At 42.3% G+C, this 21,481-nt stretch overlaps 1 protein-coding gene across 6 annotated transcripts in view; it reads left to right on the plus strand.

The window, feature by feature from the left end:
* The window catches only part of ankfn1 (ankyrin repeat and fibronectin type III domain containing 1), an 84,344-nt gene that overhangs the window by 7,295 nt on the left and 55,568 nt on the right, over positions 1-21,481 (plus strand). For all 6 annotated transcript variants that reach the window (XM_051418213.1, XM_051418211.1, XM_051418212.1 and 3 more), the window contains 2 exons: positions 1,698-1,951; positions 16,475-16,512. In XM_051418213.1, coding sequence (XP_051274173.1) covers positions 1,698-1,951; positions 16,475-16,512 — 292 coding nt within the window. The remainder of the gene's footprint in view (positions 1-1,697; positions 1,952-16,474; positions 16,513-21,481) is intronic.

The raw sequence follows: 21,481 nt of genomic DNA on the forward strand, positions 1-21,481 counted from the left end.
AGTGGGACAGTCACAGTGCCTCCACCAGAGGGCGCCATGACTCCAGCTGAGTGAGGAAGAGTCAACCCCAAACACACTCAGTGAACTTACAGTAATACGTTCAATACAACTGATAATCAGCATGCTTACACACAATAACGAACAACGCCACCTGTTTTCTGTCTGATTCTAAAAGCTGTGAGTGTGTCTGGATCATAACAGTGTTACTGCACCGTGAGTGATAAACACACTCAATTCATATAACCATATAAAGCTGTAATAGTAGGTAATAGGTGAGTAATAGAGTAATATTTCACCTCCTCCCTCCCCCGGTACCGTGACCCTGCTCAGGAATAGGAAACCTCTGTGTCCTTCACAATAAAAGCACCGTCTGCATACAATAATTCAAACTTTTATAGGATTCAACCTCAGTGCTGCCTACACATCTCCACATGTCGTTAATGTCTCATTATTTGGATTTTATTAGTTTTTTGTAGTTCAAATTAAAATTGTGATTGAAAAATAATAATTCCCATTTTAATGTTAAAAGTTATAGAAGTGTAATAAAGTCATTATCTGTGAGATTACAGTAATTATTGCTGTTTAGACTGATAACAACTGTATTTGGACAGTTTACCAATGCTTATACACTGGTAAACAACATTTATTCAACGTCCATCATTATACAACATATCTGTCAGTTAACTAACTAATACATTAAAATTACACAACTAATACTTTTACTGTTAATGTCACTAATTTAACATCATTTTATCAATTATTAACAGTATTAAACATGACAGTTTAATACATTAAATATCTGAAAACATTATATGTGAGTAAATGCATTTTAATCTTTTTTTGTAAAAAAATAATAAGTTGACCATGTTTAATATAAAATAATGTGAAAAATCACATTATTTTATATTAAACATGTAAATTCACAGAATATTAATGTAATTTTATTAATATTTCCATCTAAGTTCAATACTGTTTTATTGCAGTTACAACAGTTCGACAGCTGTCTGTCTGTCTGTCTGTTTGTCTGTCTGCCTGTTTGTCTGTCTACCTGTCTGTCTGTCTGCCTGCCTGCCTGTCTGTTTGACAGATGAGGTTCAATCAGTGAAAGTCGGCTCAGATAAAATTTTTCAAACTTGATGTGTCAAAATGTTTCTTTCCAGCAGAAAACACCAGTTTTTATTTTATTTTGCAATATTGCTGCATCACCACCAACAGTCATTATATACATTATATGCACATATAATGTATATATGTTAGTTAAATGTACAGTCAGTGGATCGTGCTCTCTGTCTGTGGAGGTTTTGGAACCGGAGATGGTTTTATTATTTATTAATGTTGTTTATATACAGCAACATTAAAGTAATATAATGTTATATAATCTAAACTGTACAAATAAAATCTGCCAGAAAAACACATATTAGCGCCAATAGTCTGAAAACAAACAAACTCTGTAACTAACGTATTCATTTAGACCCTGAAGACTCAAACAGGATGAACACACTGTTTATCTCCTCATGTAGATTTAATGCAGCAGCTCAGGTAGTCTGACACCTGATCACACACACACACACACACACACACACACACACACAACAAACACACACACACTCTGTAACGTGTGTGTGTGTGTGTTACAGAGTGTGTGTGTGTGTGTGGTGTACAGTAACATCAGGGCGTCTCTGGTTGCTCTCGTCCAGGTTCGGTGCAGCGCGACTTCTGGTCACCTGATGTGTCTCCGGTGTCGGGGGGGAGCCCGGCAGCAGCAGCAGGAGGTGCGAGGAGCCTCCCCCTGGCTGAGGGAGGCGGGGCGGCGTGGTCCAGCGACCGGGCGGCCTTGAGGAAGACGGTTTCGGTTGACGACCGCCTGCTGCAGCCGGCGGGCGGAGAGCTGCCACACCTGAGACTGCTGAGTCGGCTGGAGAGAGGACGGAAGAAGCTCCGCAACATCCACGTGAGTCTGTTCACACTCTCTAAACTTTATACATTATCACAACAACAACAACAACAACAAGGACACAACTCTGCTCTGTGTGCGTGTTGACGGTCGTCCTTTAATGAACGCCGCTGTATTGTTGGTGCTTGTGTGACAGCGTTTGCTGCTCCAAGGTCGAGCGATTGTTCCCCGCGGTCGAGCTCTCATCGTGGCTTTGTTTGCGTCTGTCTGTGTTTGTTTGTTTGTTTTGTTGCTCTGTTGTTGAGTGCTTTAACCGTCCTCTAACGGCGCTCATTGAACCTCTCCAGTTCCACACTCACTGCAGTGAGTCACAGGCTGACACACGGCCCATAATGCACTGCAGATGGACCAATGAATCTGCTCAAATTAGAAGATTGTTTTGTCATATTCACAACTTTTGGCTCCAGAGAAGAAAAAATAAGTAAAAAAAAAAAAGTTCATCTCTGAAGAATTTGACGTCATCGTGTGTTTGTGCTGCTCTGAGTCAGGAGACCAGAATACACCAAAGGATCCGGATATTATTATATTATTATATATTATATTATATTATATTATATTCACTATCTCTTTATAACAGGTTCATTATCTGTGTGTAGTACACTGTGTGTAGCACAGAGGGCTGGTAGCTGTATCAGCTGTCGGGTTTTCTGGTTGTACTAGAAAATAACTTATTTATGAGCCCAGAGAGTGTGACTACTTAAAGCTCCAGCCTCTGAAACACAGTGTGAGAGGAAGAGGGAAGGAAGAGGGGAGGATAAAGGGGAGGCCACTCCAGAACCCCCCTCTGAACACGGCCCTGGTCACCGTGAAGTGAAAGAGCAGCTGTGTGCAGGAAATGGACTTGACAGGAAGTGATTGCTGGTTTTGGGACTGTAGTTCTGGACGTTAACGGGGTCCTGTGTGATCTCTGTGGTGGACTCACTCACTCACTGATGAATCAATGATGAGGCTGCGATGTGGGCGGGACTGATACATCTGATGTCTGAGTAAACAGGCCGACTGCTGCGTTCCTTATTGAGCACTGAGTGGGATTCAGGAGGATGTGACGGATCTATTTTTGTGGGTCTTTGAAGGTCAAAATCTGTCTTACATCATCTGTGTCCGTTATTGCCGAGGAGGAAGAACCTGTTACAGTTTGGAGCAGATATACCGAATATATTCTTCACTCATACGGCAAAATGATCTGAATCCACTGCATGTGTGCAGACCCGTCTTTTTAGTGAATAATGTGCAGATTGTAAGATTGTATATTATAGGACAGTGTTTCCACAATATGCCCCCAGGGGTACAAGACATTCATTAAAAAAATGTAATTAATTGCATAATTCCTAAATGAATTACACTATTTTAAGTTAAGTTCAATAAACCACCTTTTATACTCAGTATTCGTATTTTCAGTGCAAACATTAGCCGCTGGAAAAGAAAGGCAATGAGGAACCCAGTTTCAATATTGACTGATGAAAATCAAGAAAACGTATTTCACTGGACCAAAAGGACCTGGATCTGTGATAGAGCCCGGTCTGTGATCTTCATGATCCGATCACATCTTGGATACTACCGTATTTTTGTGTGTTTATTCCAGTGTAACGTAGCAGAAATACAGCTGAAAAACACAGAGAAAGAAGAGAAAAAGAAAGCAAAAACATCCCAAAAAGCTCCGTTAATATCAGGAAGATTGTTTCAATGAGCAGGATCCCTCCTGAGATATTTTACAGGTTGTTGACACTGATGGTGCGGCGCTGGATTGTATGCTACCATAAATGTTTTTCACTGGTCAGAGGTAACAAATATTTCATGTTAAAGAACCTTTGTAGTTAAAGCTGTGGGGCAGTGACATTATATTACATTGGCATTGATGGCATTGATCTGATGTTTCTTAATGACAATATTCAGTTGTTTTGGGTTTGACACTAATGAGAAAACATCTCCTCTCCTGTCCACTACAAGTGTTTCCTGTTCCAGTTCTCCCACAGTAACCATTGCTCCTGTCCATACTGGCTGTGAAGACACAACTACACTCTTAAAGCTCCAGTGGGAAACTGAATATAATATTCAGAGTCCGCCATGTTGAACACAGAGCCCAGAGCAGCTCTAGAAAGGCTCCTTCGGGTTATTGCGACCACCATAGTTTCTCCTACTTTAGCTGAGTTGTCCTTAAATGGCCACCGTAAAGAAGACAAACATTTTCCACAGAAAGGTTTGTCTCCATTTTCCTCCCGTGGTGTCTGCAGTCTGGTCTCTTACGTTGAACCTAATGGCAGTTTTATTGCTGACAGTTTCTCAATGGATAGATGCTGTTTGGAAAAGAGTGCTGCAGTTCTTCATCCATGCTGATGTAAATTCCTCCGTTCTGGCTGTGTGGTGATAAAGGAAGCTCTTTTAGTGTGTGTGTGTGTGTGTGTGTGTGTGTGTGTGTTTTGCAGTTGACGGATGGCTCTGCTTCTCCTCCTGCTGCCTGTAGAGTCTGATTGATTTAGCTCTCTCTCTGTCCTTTTTCTAACTCGTTTTCCAGTCTCTCTGAGGCTCAGCTGTCACACTCCGGGCGCTCACAGTCCCGGTGAACTATGGTCCGAGCGGTGTGTGATCTGTGACTCACACAGAGGACGCTGGTGAAACACATCATTACCGCGCTCTCTAACCTCCAGTCATTTCCCACGGTTCCTCCGGCCGCAGCGCCCGGCCGCTGGCTTCATGAACTGTGACTCCAGTAAATGTTCACATCTCACCTGCTGTGACTGCAGCATCTGTGAGGCCTCTTCTAGACTCTCCACATGCTATCGGTCTGTGGATCAGATTCTGAGAGTGAAACAAGTAACATTGAAAACAAACTGCTTCACAGTTTATTGGGCCACTGTACATGATCAGTTCCTGGTGGAACATCTATTTTAAACTATTTTTAATCCATTAAAATCATGATGATGTGACATTTGCATAGTGCAAATCTGGTGATATTTGGATTAATTGTGCAGCTCTAGTACCAATAAAGGTTTATCAATGCCTACTTGGAGGACAGTAAAGTACTTTTCTGGTCAATCATCAAAATCATTGAACTACTTTAGTTGGAAACCCCGTTGGAAAGGTAGAAAGTTTCCCAGCATGTAAACACAGGAGGTAAAGTACTGGAGCCTGGTGACATTCTGCTCCGTTGTCTCAGTAAATAATAGATTTCCAGGCAACGCAGGCAGCCAGGTGACAGCACAGAGACAGAAACACGTCTTCAGTCCCGCCACCGATGGAAAAATCCTCCCCAGCAACCCCCTGGGTGTTTACCTCTGCGTTGTAAAACAGAGGAAGGAGTTGTCTTTTGTGTTTGTGGAAGGTTTGTGCGCAGGCCGGAGAGAACGCAGCAGGTGGTCGGCAGAGGGAGGCACGTTGCATTATGCAAGACAGCTTCATTACAGCGCTGCTCGTTATAATCCTCCAGAGACCCTGATTCACCCCTCAAATCCACCTGAATCTGCTAATAAATATACACCTTGTGTCCGTTCATCCGTCCAGATCCGACTGATTAAAGCGAATTATCGAGCAGGTAACGATTCTGTATTGCATCCTGCAGAGATTCCTCCAGTTCGGTTTCATTTTCCACCAAATTGAGTCTCCTGAGAAACAGTTTGTGCCCCTGAGGATGTTTTTCTTTTATGCTCTGAAAGGCTCAATGAATCAATATGAGCTTCACAAGAAGACAAAACAGCAGCAGGTGGCGCACATTGTTCTGTGTGATTGGTGCATGAAAGATGTGTAACTGTTTGGTTTTTTGGCGGCTGAGTGAAAAACATTCTTCTGAATGATATTACGCTGAACTGATATTGGTACCTGGAGTTCAGTTCTTTATGCTTTCTGTAATACCAACAGCTTAACTTAAGTTATCCTCCTCCTAAAGGCCTCCACATCATACCTTAATGCCTGATAATGGACACGATTGTCGCGCTGGTACAATGGTCAGTTGTCAAAGAAAAAATCATTATTTTCTATGTTTTTCAATCAAAATCTAAAGTTTTTTTTGACAAACAATAACTCCTGAGGTCCTTTCTAATACCTGGAAGAGTCATTACCATCCCATAATGTTCCAGTAAATAGGATGAACCATAGATACGACTTAGCAAAGGGAGCTTTTTCTAGTTCCCTGCAACCGTTGACCTTTGCTGTAGCTTCAGTTGATTTGATAAAACAAGTAATAATAAGGCAGTTGGATTGAAGGCTGGAAATGACCTCCGCCCTGGTAGTTTTGTGACCCAGAATACCTGCTGGTTGTGTTTCCATGAAGCTCTCAGGTACAGTGATGCTTTCCGCCTGTCCTCTGGTTCACAGAGCAGCTGTTTGTCTGTTCAGCACCAGCAGGGGGCGAACTCGTCCTCTTATCCCCCCTTTCCTCCCTCCTCTCCTCCCTCCTCTCCTCCTGAGGAATCACTGCTGTTTTTTTTGGTTTTGCGGGGGGAGCTTTTAGGACTCTCCCGCTGTATTCTGGCAGTCAGGTTCAGTAAATAAATAATTCCCGCTCATATTGCTCCTCTCTGAGCGAAGCTTAAAGCTTTTAAATCTGGAGTGGAAAGTTTGAGAAGAGCTGTGACAATTTAATCAGGCCGACTGTGAGCCGGCAGCTGTCTCACTTCACCTTTTCCATCAGGGGAGAGAAAACACAGTGTTTTATGGCCCGAGGAGATCCAGGCAGTAAATTGACCTGCTGGCTGACGGCGCTGATGCAGATAGATACAGATAGATTCATCAAAAGAAAGCTGAAGAGGACGGCGGCGGTGCATAGCTGAGGCTGTGTCACTGTGTGTGCGTTTGCTGACACACGTTGGCAGAAGCAATCTTCTCGGGGCCGAAGAGGCGGTTGTCATTCTTTATCTTTCTAATAGATACTGTGACCCTGGTTGGGCCTCTTCCTGAGTCCACTGCTATATTTCCATAGAATTCAGACAATCAGAAAACACTGCAGATAAAACTGCCTGAGTTCAGACAGACAGAAGTTATGATTATGATTGTTTTTTCCTTTTATGTTTTATATTTTATGAACTACACCCGAGCTCATTACTGTCTACGATCTGCGCACAGTAAAACCTAAAAGTGATGATCTCTGCTCAGGTTGTTTCATGGTAAGTTTGAGAGGTCTGAAGGGAAAAAGCTTTCCACCGTTTGACAGCAGAGATTGAAGACATCCTCAGTCTATTGTACTCCAAGAATCCAATCATTGTGTCTTCCTGTAAAACTAAATGTGATGCGTGCTTACGTCAGCATGAACTAACTGATTTCAACCAATAATATCGTGACATTCACTCGTCAATCAAACTTTAACTTTTAGCCACACAGAGCGAAGAAGCTAACAGCGTGGCTAGCTAGCGGAGCTCACTGATTACTGTACAAACACAACTTTATCAGAGATTTGGGTGAAACTGGATCAGGTTTTATGGAGAGAATATTGTCTGGTTTTCTCTCTGACGGCTAACTGCTAATGTAGCTGCTGATAGCGTGCAACAGAACGTGGCTCAGCAGCCTCCCAGTGAACACAACCTCAGAGACAGACAGAGGACAGTCGGACGACAGCGGTACCGAGGTGTTTTACAAAGTTTCCAGATGAACTTGCGATTAACTCATTTAATTGTCGTCATATTGTGACTGAAGGAGAATTGATTGATTGATGGTTCATTAGTGACAGTCGCTGCCAGACCGATGAGGTGATGCGAGGTGAAAAGAGTTGCTGTCAGTTTGGGCCATATGGAGTAGAAATACATGTTCCATACATAGAGTCCAGTACAGGAGGGATTTGTGCATGTGTCCTGTTTACTCGTACATTTTTCTCAGGCCCGTCTTTGTACACAAACACTCACAAACACGCACACACAGTGGTGTATTAAGCAGCCGTAGTCCCACGGGGCTAATCACATCAGGGCACAAGTCAAGCAAGTCTTTCTGAACATCCATTAAGCTGCTTCGTTGCACCAAATCCTCCATGAATCACCCCACCGTGAAATATTAGCTCCATAAATTCAGCCTGCCATCTTATTAAGCCTAATCCCTTAAAAAAACACGGCGTGGAGCCCCCACCACCGCCGCCACCTCAGGAGTGTGTGTCCGCATGATATGAGAGGACTGCATAAACAAATGTGGAGGGCTGCAGTCGCACACTCGACATTTCCTGATGTTTTACTGCCGACTGCAGCTTCAGCGCACAAACACAGGCAGCAACATGTGCTCAACAAAGTCCTGATAGTGAAGAAAAAGAGAGTTCAGGGCTGAAACTAATGATTCTTTTCATTATCCATTAGTCTACCAAACATCACTGAGTTGTTTCACCTATAAAATGTCTAATGAACAAACCCCAAAACCCAAGATGGCTTTTTAAAATAGCTTTTTAGTTAAAGGTTGTACGAAATATATGAAATTCACTGGATGTCGCACCAGTAAAGCAACGACACAGATCATCTTAACTTCATTCAAAGTGGACAGAAACAGAATAAAACTCATTAAAAGCGTCTCTGTTAGTGTTTCCAACAATCACCAACTCTGGTTTGGTGGAAATAAATCCTTAATTCACCGACGTAGATGATAAAAACAGCAGTTTCAGTCGGAGCGGACCGGCTATGGAAACAAACCACAGAGAGGCTGCGATACAACACAGGCAGAGGGAGAGAGTCACCATGTGACTCTGTATATAGAGAATATAATGTTCATTATCTCATATATAACCTTTAAAAATACTCACAATATAAGATATTGAAGAAGCTGGAACACATCCTCGTTCCCATGTTCAGGATATTTTACAGGTGATTCAGGTTGTAATTCACTTTATGTTACATTTAAATTGTGACTTTATTTGTAGTTCATAGATTGTTCACAACAACACTGAATGAGAATCGTTAGAAGTGTGACTGTGAAATGAAGACCCACAACCCTCTGACAGTTATTGACGAGCTGATAATTGGCAATAATGCTGTGAAATCAGTGAGTAAAAGGACTCATCACTCGGTTGTTTACCGCGCTGTGAAGCTGACAGATTTCTGCTGAGTTTCACGGATGATGACGTTCGTCCAACACTTGAACGCTTCCAGAGTGAATCACTTGAGAAATGATCAAACATTTAATTGATTATCAGAACCGTTGTTGATTCACATTCTGCTCATTGACTAACCAGTTATCAGCTCATACTTTTGGTAGTTCAGCTCTAAGAAATACAAAATGAAAACAAGGCATCAAGCAAACAAACAGAACTTTCAAGTGTTTCGGTGAAATCATCAAATTGTTTTCATGTAAAGTGCTTATAACCATTAATAATGAGTTCAGCACAGAGAGAGAGACGAGGTAGAGAACGAGGTAAAGGAAGGAGACACAAAGACAGGAAGAAAGATGGACGTTGAGGGAAATAACTCTGAAATCTGTCCAACAACAGCTGCTGGAAACAGAAGCCCAAAACACAAAGTCTTATGGGTAAAAAAAGACACCTGTGGAACTCAATCCTCCTCAGATAAAGTCAGCTATAGTTTGTTTTGACTGCCAGATCTTTAAAATAGTCAATTATTTGTTATAAAGGACGCTGATTGATTCCATCTTTCCTCATTATACAGACATTTTGATGTAAAACATGTTATGCAACTCCCTTTAAAGGTTAAAATCGAGAAAAAAGCTATTTACCTAAATGGGTAACCATAGCAACAGGTTCTATTAGCGGTCAACCAACCGGACTCAGTCTGACAAACTACAGATTCTACAGATCAAAGTCGCCCATTCGCGCTCTGACCGCTCTGACTTTCTTTCAAGCCAAGCACGAAGTTTGGCTAACAAGAAAAAATGTCTCTCTCTACCTTAAAAAAAAGATTTCTCAGAGAACAGGCAGTTCAACAATGAATGGACAGAGAAATACACGTTTATTGCCGTTGATGGGAATCCTGTATGCTTAATCTGCAACGAGTGCCTCGCCGTGTGCAAAGAGTATCATTTGAGAAGGCATTTCAAGACAACACATGCTAACTTTGAGGCTACTTTCCCACCGGGCTCTGCTGCTCGGAGGCAGAAGATAACAGGGCTTATATCTTGTTATGAGCAAAGACGTCGCATTTTGTTTCGGGCCTGTACGGATCAAGAGAGAGCAACTGCGGCATCGTTACAAGTGGCATGGATATCGGGCAAAAAGAAAAAGCCGAGACAGTCAAGGAGACGCTTTTGGACAAGCTGAGGAAGGCCGAGGTGATGTCTGTGGCCGTGGATGAGTCGACTGATAACAGTGATGTTGCACAGCTGTGCCTCCTATGTGCGATTTTTTGATGGGGAATGTTTTCGTGAGGATCTGCTTGGACTAATTCCCATGGAGGGGCACACTACCGATGAGATTCTCTTCACCAAAATTGCTTCATTCTTTGAGGAGAACAACTTGGATTTGGTGCACGTCAACATGTTGGTGACGGATCTCTACATTGCCTCATCCACCAAAGCCTCCTGTGTGCCAAGCTCAGTGGTGAGTTAAAAGAGACCACGGACTCTGTCATGGCAATTATAAACTTAATCCGTTGTACCTCCAGTTTACAGCACCGCCTTTTCCGCGAGCTGTTGACTGACATGTCTGCAGAATAGAACGATTTGCTCATTCACAATGACGTTAGATGGCTTAGCAAAGGAAACGCTTTGAAACGTTTTTGTGAACTAAGAGAGGAGATTCTGGTGTTTCTCCGGTCTAAACTGAGTGATGCAATTTGAAATACATTGCCTTGATAAAATACCATGCACTGTTTTGTTGTTTTAATTCTATTTTGTACCACACTATGCACTTTGGTTTTATTTTTGTTGGTAGAGATACATTTTATGTTGCCTGTCACTCAAATGAGTGCAGTCTTAAATATCTGTGATATGGCTGACCTAGACTGATTGTTAAGGTGTCTGATTTATGTTCAAAATGGACAAAAGTGAGTACAGTAGTACTCCATGTGTGGATTTATGGGGAAGTCTATTTTATTTTTTTAGAAGGAAAAAAAGTGTGAGTTGTATTCAGTTACCATTTAGCTGACTTTCTGTTTTTAGCCAGTGGAGAAGGGGGACAGTTTGATGTTTCTGAGAATTATTTCCCTCTTTACTTGTAACACTGAAATGTATCTCCTCATTGTCAATTGAGGATAACGAGCTGTAAAGTTGGTACAGTTATGTGCAATTAAGGATTGGATGTTTTCTGTTAGTTAATTGCATTTCTCTAATTGTCTGTGTCTCAGATTTTTCAACATTGTATTGCCATTTGAATGTAACAATGCCTTGGGCCTATGTGTCTTAGTGCATCACAATGTGCATATGTTGTTCTGCATTTACAAAATAGAATAAAAAATAAGTGTAAAACCAGAGTTGTCTGCTTCTTTCTCCGATGTGTAACAAGCATTACAACCTCACGGGGTTGCTCTCGAGGCTACTCTCCAGCTCACTCGCAGTCAGTACTGACCTCTGCTGAAGTCCGGCGAGCCGCCGTGCCCATGCCAGTCAGCCTGTCACTCACCCAGTGGGCGAGCCCACCAGCCAGCGCTCGAGAGGTGCCAGAGCCGGCGGCCGCTGCCAGGAGGGACAGCTCAGTCTCCCCCCGTCTGCAGGCTCCTCGCCCGGGCCATGAATGCTGGCATTGCTCAACTAATTAACCCGGGGAGAGGCCAACAAGCCCGCTACAGTTCAGACCCCGACTAATATCAAAATAAAGCCTTGTTCAAATTAGCAAGGTGAAGTGAGAAGTAGGGGGGAGGCAGGAGGGGGACTCAGCTGTCTGCGGTCAGACTCGGCCCTGCCATTATAGAGAGAGAGAGGGGGGGAGAGACAGAGGGAGAGAGACGGGGGGGTTATATTAGTTAGATTGGCTCTGTGTGTGTGCAGAAACATTTGTATTTCTTTTATATATTATATATAAATTATATATTATAATATATATTTATATATATAGTAGTTACAGTTTGGAAGTGAGAAGAAAAAAAAATATTTTATTTATAATATCTTGTTCAAACTGTTGTTTTTGACCTATAACCAACATTCAAGTGCTGATAAAGAAAAGAACAAAGTTAGAATAAAATATGTTTTTGTGTATAAAAATAGAGGCTTTGTTCTTTCTTTTGATGTATTTATTGTTTCATATTTAGAAAACTAATATTCTATAAATGATGAGTGAATATGATCAGTACGCACTTGTATCACATCAAGATGGACAAAAAAGCTTCTTAGACCCTAAACCCAACAGGAAGTCGGCCAATTTGAATTGAATGTCCCAGTGTGGTGCTGTGTTTGCTATTTACAGCTGTTGTCCCATCGTCATTATTTACAGACTTAACGTACAAAAGTTTAACAAGTACATTTCCTCCTAACGGACTCCCATACGTTGCCTCTCTTGTCTGCAAAGCTCAAGATTTAACGAGTCCTGACCTTACACCGTACACTGATGAAGACGAAAGGTCAGGCTCTTCATCAGCACGTCGTCCGCTCCAGCCAATCACCCAGCAGCATTAAACGAAGCCCGTCGTCTCCCAGCAGAGAGGGCGTCCTCTGACATTAAGGAGTCATGCGTCCTCTCGGGGCAGCCGAAGACGAACACGCCGGGCACCTTGACATTCACAGAAATACCAGAGGAAGTGAAAGAGGAAGTGAGGCGGCGGCAGGATGAAGGTTTGATTCAGCGTCAGGTCAACGGAGACGAGCGGCTCCGGTGCTTTGTTCTCCCGATGCAGATCTGAAACAGTCCACAACCAACAGACCGCTCTGCTGACGGAGAATCATTTCATAGATTAACTAAGATTGGGTTCACAAAAGATAAAAAATGACCATAAAACACAAGAAATGACATTAAAACTACTTCCTGTCTCTGCGAGCTGTGTTCAGGCGTCAGTAAACGTGAGTAAATGCACTCGATGCAGGAACGAATATAAAGCTTATAGAAAGGGAAATTAATCCATAACTAGTAACTCTACGGTTTAAAGTCTACGGATATAAAAGAGGTTGTTTGCACTGAATCACTGAGCAGACACTGAGAGCATAAATACGAATACATGGACTCTCTTGTAAAAGAGATTTTTAATCTCAATGAGACCTCTCCTGGTTAAATAAAGGTTAAATAAAAAATAAATGTGAAGAGAAGTATTTGAGACCGAGTCTGATTGTTCTGGAGGTGCTTTGAGGTACTTTTACTTCAGTATTTTGATCCCTTTATACTTTAATTTCTTTATATTTACATTTATCTCACAGCTGTACTGACTTTACAGATTAAAAGAAAACTATAAAACAATGGAAATTATAAAAGAAACTGAGCCACCTGACAGGATATAAAATGAGTAAAATGACTCGACTACAATATTTATAAGCTGTTTGCCTGTTAATGCAACAATCCAAATAAAAACACTGACAGACATTTTAGTCTGGAATTATTACTTTTACTTTTGCACTAAGTACATTTTGCTGATAATACTTGTGCACTTTTATTTAAGAAACAAGCTTGTAGTCGTCGGTTCAGTAAAGTAGCATGGTTCCCCCCGTCCTTCCAGCTGCCAGTCTGGGTACAGACAGCTAATAGGACCAGCAGCTGGTACAGTTAGCATATGCAGCAGAGCAGTGGTAAGAGACTTCCTGTGTTACAAGAGAAAAGGTCCGTGTTGCAACCTCTGGTACTTTGGTCCTGGGGACGAAGAGCAGCTCCTGAACGCAGTTTAACGTTGGTTTGGTTTCACTGAGACTCTTCTCAGCGGTTAACTCAACTATTTGGGGTTTTTATTCATGAATGTCGTCTGAAAACATCTTCTTAGTATCAGAGATTTGAAGCTCTGGGTTTGCTCAGTGTGGATTAATCTGCATCATTATGAGCTGTGTGTGTCCGCACGGTGGGACACAACCAATCATCATCATCGTCACTGTGATGCACCTGCGGGGAGCACTCGGTCCAGGTGCAGAGTCAATGAGCAATCACAGCCTTGCATTATCCAATCACATCCTTTTATATATTTATCGTCCGGAAGCAAACTGCTCCTCCGGTGTGAACATGATGTGGAGGCATCAGGTGGACGCGTCCTCATGTGGGCTTTGTATCAGAGTACAAACAGCACTGCGTCCTTGGAGCCAAAACATCCTCGCAGGAATGTGTTCAGAGTTCTTAGAAAGAGGTTGAGAAAGGCGACATGTTAAACTGTTGGATGGAAGACAGAGAGGAATAAAGAGATGAAGACAGGATTCCTGCCCTCGCTGTGGAGTTCATCCTTTATACAAGATCATTTTATTCAGAGTAAATTAAGTTGACTGTAAACCTGATTCAACTGCAGAAGGAAAGGGTTACGTACAACAGGTCAGGCTCAGATGTCCTAATAAGGCCACCGTATAGACAATAAAGAGTCCCCTGCACTGCCCTCGGGACAAAGGTAACATTTTGTACCCCGATATGATTCATCTACGAACAGAAGAGTTGTGATGTGAGCCTCTGTCCTTTAACGCTGCTGCAGTGAACGGTGGGTTCTTGTATCTCCCATCAGCTGCTTTCAGCCACCGGATGGTTTCTGAGTCCGTGGAGAGAGTCTGCGGCAGAGAAGCTGTTTGAACAGAGTCACGACTGTGTGACTGCTGTTAACATTATGTTGATGATGCTCTTTACAAGTGTATCTTTGGGAGGTGTGTGTGTTTTAGTCTCTATCAGCGGTTTGTTCGACACTGAAGGCCCGCTGTGTGCTGTATGTGAGTGTGAGGAGCAGTCAACACATTTCCTCCCGCGGATTGAGCCATAATCTCATTTTGCGGCCGGCGGGAGGCAAAGCATCCGCCTTCACCGGAGAACGGCGCCGCCAAAAACTTCCCGCTGCTGCCCTCATCACGATCCAGAGTGAAGATATGAGAGAGCAGAGGAGGAGAGGCTGGTCTTCACCAATAACCTCTCCAACCTGTTCCTGCTGGCAGTGAGGAAGTAACAGACTAATGATGAATATTGTTCCTGTACTTCCAGAACAAAGGTAGAAGGGATGTTATTAGTGTACAGCCGCGGTTCCCAACATCGTCCCTTAAGGAACCCTTTTCTTCCTTGATGGAGATTTCATATTATATTAAAAACTGTAGGAACTGCAGGAAGTTTGTGTAAAACGAATCATTTGTATGAACTTTCTATCTGTATTGTATATTTTATTGTTATTTGTAACAATCGTACTTAATAGGCTTCTTTTTTGACAAATTCATTGTTTCCTTGTCCCTGGTGCTTGGCCATTGTTCTATTAGACAATTTACATTAACAAGGAATAAAACTGGAGTTAAATCTGTTTATACTCGACCTGTCTGTAAATTATATGTTCTGTTGTGTCCTGGAAAATGATTACTTAAAAAGAAATGGGAACCCTGCTGGGGTCCACAGTGGTAGAGACGGTACGAAGGACTGGTCAGTGGTTGAGGCACTGATTCAGAGGACTTGTTGAGCTGACAGTGAGCCATGATAAAAGTATCCTGTACGATGGGGGAAGGAAGCCAGAATGAAATAGGAGCTGACAGCAAGGCAGCGACCTGCAGAGATCTCATGTGAGGAAGAAGATGTCTCCAGCAGAGGAGAGCTTCATCCTCACAGATATGGAGGATCCCTGCAGGGCGGCGCATTGTTAACGTCTTCAGGCCGTCCATGTGCCATGTCTCTCTCTCTCTCTGTCTCTCTCTCTCTCTCTCTCACCCCAACTGGTCGAGACAGACGACCACCCACCTAGAGCCGGAGGATCTGTCCTAGGTTTCTGCCTTTTAACAGGCAGTTTTTCCTTGCCCTTGTCTCCAAGGTCTTGCTCATGGTGGTACTGTTGGGTCTCTGTAATTAATGTTATAAAGAGTTCGGTCTAGACCTGCTCTATTTGAAAAGTGTCCTGAGATAACTTCTGTTATGAATTGGTGCTATACAAATAAAATTGAATTGAATTGAGAGGAGACCTCAGAGAGCCAGAGTGATCGCTCGCATACAGACGGTAATTTCCCCTCACAGGGTTGTCTTCAGTTGTCAAGGCGACGGAATATTTAAACCCCACGCCGTCCGAACCTGCCATTCCTCCATCAAATCGACCCGTCGTCTCCTTCACACGTGACGTTGCAGAGCAAATGTCTCACTGTGGTTCCCGTTAGAAATACACCATCACCACCCTGCTACTGAGGACTGTACACATACAGGGAGTTATTAATATTATTAATATATTAACTATTATGTACATACACGTTGGTGAAAACATAACAATATATAATATATATAAAAACAACATATAAAGTCTATAGAGCTCAAACTGTGAAATAATGACTTTATATCCATGCAGTAGGTGGTGATGTACTGTAGGATTGATCGATATCAGTGATTATAAATATATATTATAAGAATATAAAACCCGACAAACAGCAGTGAGACTTGTAGAAACTGGTTTTAAAATCATGGAAACACCTGGAAATGTATTAAAATGGATCAAATATCCTGAAATAATCTGTGTTGTCCTGGAAAATTGTATTTTATCCGCTGACTGAGAGAAAGTGTCCAATAATCCAACAGTCAATATAAAGCTCATCATCTCCTCCTCTGTTCCCTCACAGAGCCTCGGAACCACGGGACGCTACGACACCAGGAAGAAGTAAGTCTTCATCTTCATCTTCATCATCTTCATCGTCTTCGTCTTCATCTTCATCTTCATCTTCATCATCTTCATCATCTTCATCATCTTTATCTTTATCTTCATCTTCATCTTGTTTATTGATTATAGATTATTGATTGAATATAGAATGTAGCTCTAGAGTTTATACACTGTTTATTGATTATAGATTATTGATTGAATATAGAATGTAGCTCTAGAGTTTATACACTGTTTATTGATTATAGATTATTGATTGAATATAGAATGTAGCTCTAGAGTTTATACACTGTTTATTGCTGCGGTCCGATGAGAATAAACATGAACACAGAAAAATGTCCTCACAGAGGCAGAAGAACTCACATATTGCTCAAGGATCAACAGTCTGTGTGGCAAAAGTACCGTATATCAATACATGTAGTGTGTGTGTGTGTGTGTGTGTGTGTGTGTGTGTGTGTGTGTGTGTGTGTGTGTGTTATCCGTTGTGTAAGACACTGTTCTGAGCGCGCTCTGTTTGGTCTCATCAGTTCACCCTGCTGAGCTCCAGAGACTCCACAAACTGCATTTTCATTCTGCTCAATGGACCAGGCTCTGTGTGTGTGTGTGTGTGTGTGTGTGTGTGTGTGTGTGTGTGTGTGTGTGTGTGTCCTCTAAAGCAAAGATGGCGTTAAATTAATTGTGCAGAGGAAGAATGAAAAGGAAGAGGAGAAAGTGATGGAGTCGTTTATAGGAGACGGCAGAATCAATATCCGTCCATTCAGCTGCTCGTGGCTCAGAAACAAATACACCTCTGCTCCTGCAGATCAATACTTTGATATGATTGGTGCAGTGCTCAGCTGATCGGTTAACACAATGAGTACAAACGCCTGTCAGCAGGTAGTTAATGATCGCTGTTTATTGATCGTCTAAAAGGAGTAAGTTTCTGCAGCAGAGACGGGTTCATTTCAACCCGATCAGTTCATTTGATCAATGGACGGGTTCCAAATCGTTCATTTCAACCTGATCAGTTCATTTGATCAATGCCACCGATTTTCTGACAGTTAATTGTTAAACAATGCGAGACAGCGGTGAGGAAGAACCGGTCCAAAGCGTTCAGGCTCACAGAAACTGATCAGGAATCAATAAGAGAATCAACAGACCGATGAGCAGAATCCATAATGGTATTGGGATCAATAACAATGCATAAATTGGATTCGATCAGTGGGATTCACGAACCTATGAGTGAATCAGAATCATTCCCAATTGAGAAGCACGCCCACCCTTGTTAAGCCCCGCCCCCTCCACTCTGTGTTCCAATCACAGTTGAGCAAGCCTCGGTCAACTTCCTCCTTTCCTGTACTTATATGCTACGTGCTATGCTAATCTATGTAAGCAACCACATTTTGAAGAGTTGAGACATTTTTAACCAACAAAAAGCAGATTTAAATAACTTTGGTAATAATATGAATATTATTGTTCAGTGTTATTATTAATGTTTAAATTATATAACAGCAGCACCACTAACATCCAGACTACATGATAATGCAGCTTTACAGGCGACACATTCAAGGACCAGAGCATTCATCAACATCCACACACACACACACACACACACACACACACACACACACACACACACACACACACACACACACACACACACACACACACACACACATAAAATGAGACTTTACTTTGTTTATTGAGGTGGAATTGTTGGAGTGTGTATACTAGGACACCACTTTGCACTAACTGTTATATGACACACACACACACACACTGAGGGGCCCAAGGTAGCCATTAAGAATAATGGCCTATGGCTACACGTTGCCATGGCGATTGAAAGGAGGAAAGAAAGGCAGGTTCAGTGGAGCTGATGAACGGTGGAGAAACTGCAGCTCTGAGGACGTTTACATGTCGTCTGCTCCTCCCACACAGCACACTTTATATCAGATTGATCTTTAATGTGGTTCACTGAATGCTGCTAACGTTAGAGGGATGTTTGCTACACAATGCTTTTATACTGATAACCAGCCCTTCACTCCTCTGATTCACCACATCAGCTTGTTGTAACCACAGCAGATAAAACTACGACCGATTCCGGCGATGAGACGGAAATTTAAAAGCATGCTAGTCGACTGCTCTAAAAGTAATTAAACACTCAGAAAACAGAAACAAGATTGAGCAGAATTTAAAGACAAACACACAAATACACAGACACAATTAACCAGCATTGTTCATTCATAAAATAATTAGTTACACACTAGTTTACATATATATATATATATATATATATATATATATATAGGAATCCAGTAAGACATTATACGTGTCACAAAAGAGCATTCAATTCATAAAAGTACACATCTACAGCAGCATCCTACGTTATTTATAGATAAGAGCAGACGTTACTTTCTTGTCTTCCACGCCCCCTTTTGGCTGAAACCAGCGCCAGTAGGTCTATGTCTGTAAGCATTTTACACACTGAACAATAAAAAACACAGTTTATGATTTTACTATTTTTCTTGTTGAAGGAGAGTAACAGAAGAGCCTCTTCCTCCCAGGTTAGTTAATGATGTTACTGAGCCAGTGAGATGTGACTGTAGATTGAAGAGAGTCTCAGTGATGGTCCTTCTATAAACAGCAGTTTTTTGAATGGAGTTTGGTTTGACAGTTTCTTTTGAAAACCTGCAGTGAAATCAGGTATTTTTAGCCACAACAATCCCCCGAAAACAGCCTGTGATGTCCAGGACGGACTGCAAAACGCTTGTTTTGCATCCCAGACTCGTGATCGACCCCTTCAGAGCACATAGTAACCCTCGAATATTCGCTGGTCATTCTCACTGAAGCTTTCAAAGCCCAAAACGACGGTATTCGGGACAGCCTGGATAGAAACAATGTAAGACGACTCAGGTGAAGGTCTGTCCCGTCATACATACATACCAGATCGTAGGGGACCAGAAGGAGCAATAAAGAGCCCTGAATCTGATCAATAAGGTCTATAAATCAATCCTTTAAGGTCTGTTCAGTGCTGAATGAACACGTCACCTTTCTGGCCGGTTGCTGATTGATTATTTCAGTACAATCGGCTCCTCTGCGGGAGTTAGATTCCTGGAGGGTTTCAGTGATGATATGAAGGAGCAGGTGTTGGATATTCCTCTGTGTGTCCCTTAATAGCAGCCATGTGATTCATTCTCTGAATGAAGTCAGTTGTGTGTGTGTTTGCTAGCCGTTCTCTGACATCGAATATGAATGTGTATCCCGCTGTCATATTTAATTATACGAGTCGACGGTGAAGGCACACAAAAGGACTGTTGATCCTGGTGACAGCAGGTAAATATCTGACTGTGATACAGAGCAGAGAGCAGGTCTGGAGGTTTGATGTTCACACAGAAAGCTAATATCCACCTTGCGCTGCTTATTTCTGTTGCATATTAACCTTTAATCAAGCTTACCACACCGGTACGAACCCAAAACAAACTGCTGTGATTTAATTGCAGTAAACGCATGAAAAAGATGCCGAAATGACTTTCGTTTTTTTGAATGGAGTTTGGTTGATCATGGCTATGCTAACTTAGCTCATCTCATCAACGTCCATCTTTTATCTGTTGATGAACAAATCTTTGCAAATCTGGCAAAAAGTGCGGGAATTAAAAAATTGTGTTCGCTATTGATGCCCCGTTCCGTCTGCCCCGTTCCGTCTGCTGTTCGCTTGGACCTTTGACCGAGCTAGCTCGATACCAAAAGAGCACCGGGTACTGTTTATAATGGAGAACCGAAATAGAGCGAGTAGAGTGGAATACAGTCGTACCATTTGGGGAAGGGACTTTGTTAAACCTGCTCTTTTGGAGAAACATCTTTATGTGAGGAGTCTGTTAAACAGCTCGTCAAGGTCCCGCTGAAAGAAAGCTGAATTATCTGTCTGTTCAGAACAGAGTGAGTTCTGAGTTAAGTCGTGGTTCGCTGTGAGACGCGGGGGCGTCCTCGCTCCCGTACGAGGTGAATTCAGTACGAGCAGGATCGAGGGTGTGTGAGGACTTTCATGGAAACCTGACACACACACACGGCTGGAACAATAAGTTCAGCTCTGAGTAGAATCAGTCGTGACTGGAAGTTTTCTGACTCACCGGCTCATGAGAGGATCTCTCTCTCTCTCTCTGTCAGTCCTCCCACTCTCTCTCGTTTCATTCTCCAGCTCTCAACTTTCCTCTAACCCACCGTCTCTCTGTTGCAGCTCTTCTCTTCAAACTGAAGCTGGTGGTGTTGTGTAGTGAATCTTTGAGTTCTCGACCAGCGATACAGAAAATGTAAATGCAAATTAAAGCTGCAAGCGGCGATGATCCCTCGCAGTCTGCGGTTGCAGCATCAGCCTCGTGTGCAGACCGTGAACTGAATACCTGAAAGTCAGACGTGTTCAGGGCGGGATTCTTATCAAACGTGTGATGTTTTGTTGAGATCGGACAGTCAACTCAAGTAAACTGAAGTTATGACAACTTCCTGTTTCATGGCGATGCGTCAGAATTCAACACAGACACGTTATTGGACGCAAAGAACACAACTTTTAATCGCAATGATTTAAAGTTGATCCGATCAATTCTTTAGGAGTTTGTTAAATATATCATACGTATCAGTAAAACGTGTCTCGAGCTGCGTTTGCAGCCAAAAATGCGATTAATTTAGCGGAAAAATAATAATTCCACACAGTTTAATAGTGCTTCATAGCGGTTGCTGCTCGGGTCTTAAATATGCTAACACATTTCACCGATATGATCACAAGATCGCATCTTACATCCTATTAGGAAATACTGGCAGCTGCTGGTTAAACAATAATGGCAGCATCAGAGCTGGAGAGAAATAATTTTACCTTTATCAACATCAGCGTTTCGAGATTCTTACTATTGAACTGCTACAAACTCATAATAATGACTGAAACAGTGTTTGATCCTGCGTGTTAAAAATCAGTCTGAAACTGAACAAACATTAGTCATTGTTC

This window comes from Dicentrarchus labrax, unplaced genomic scaffold (assembly GCF_905237075.1).
Source record: "Dicentrarchus labrax unplaced genomic scaffold, dlabrax2021, whole genome shotgun sequence".
NCBI classification, from domain to species: Eukaryota; Metazoa; Chordata; class Actinopteri; family Moronidae; genus Dicentrarchus; species Dicentrarchus labrax.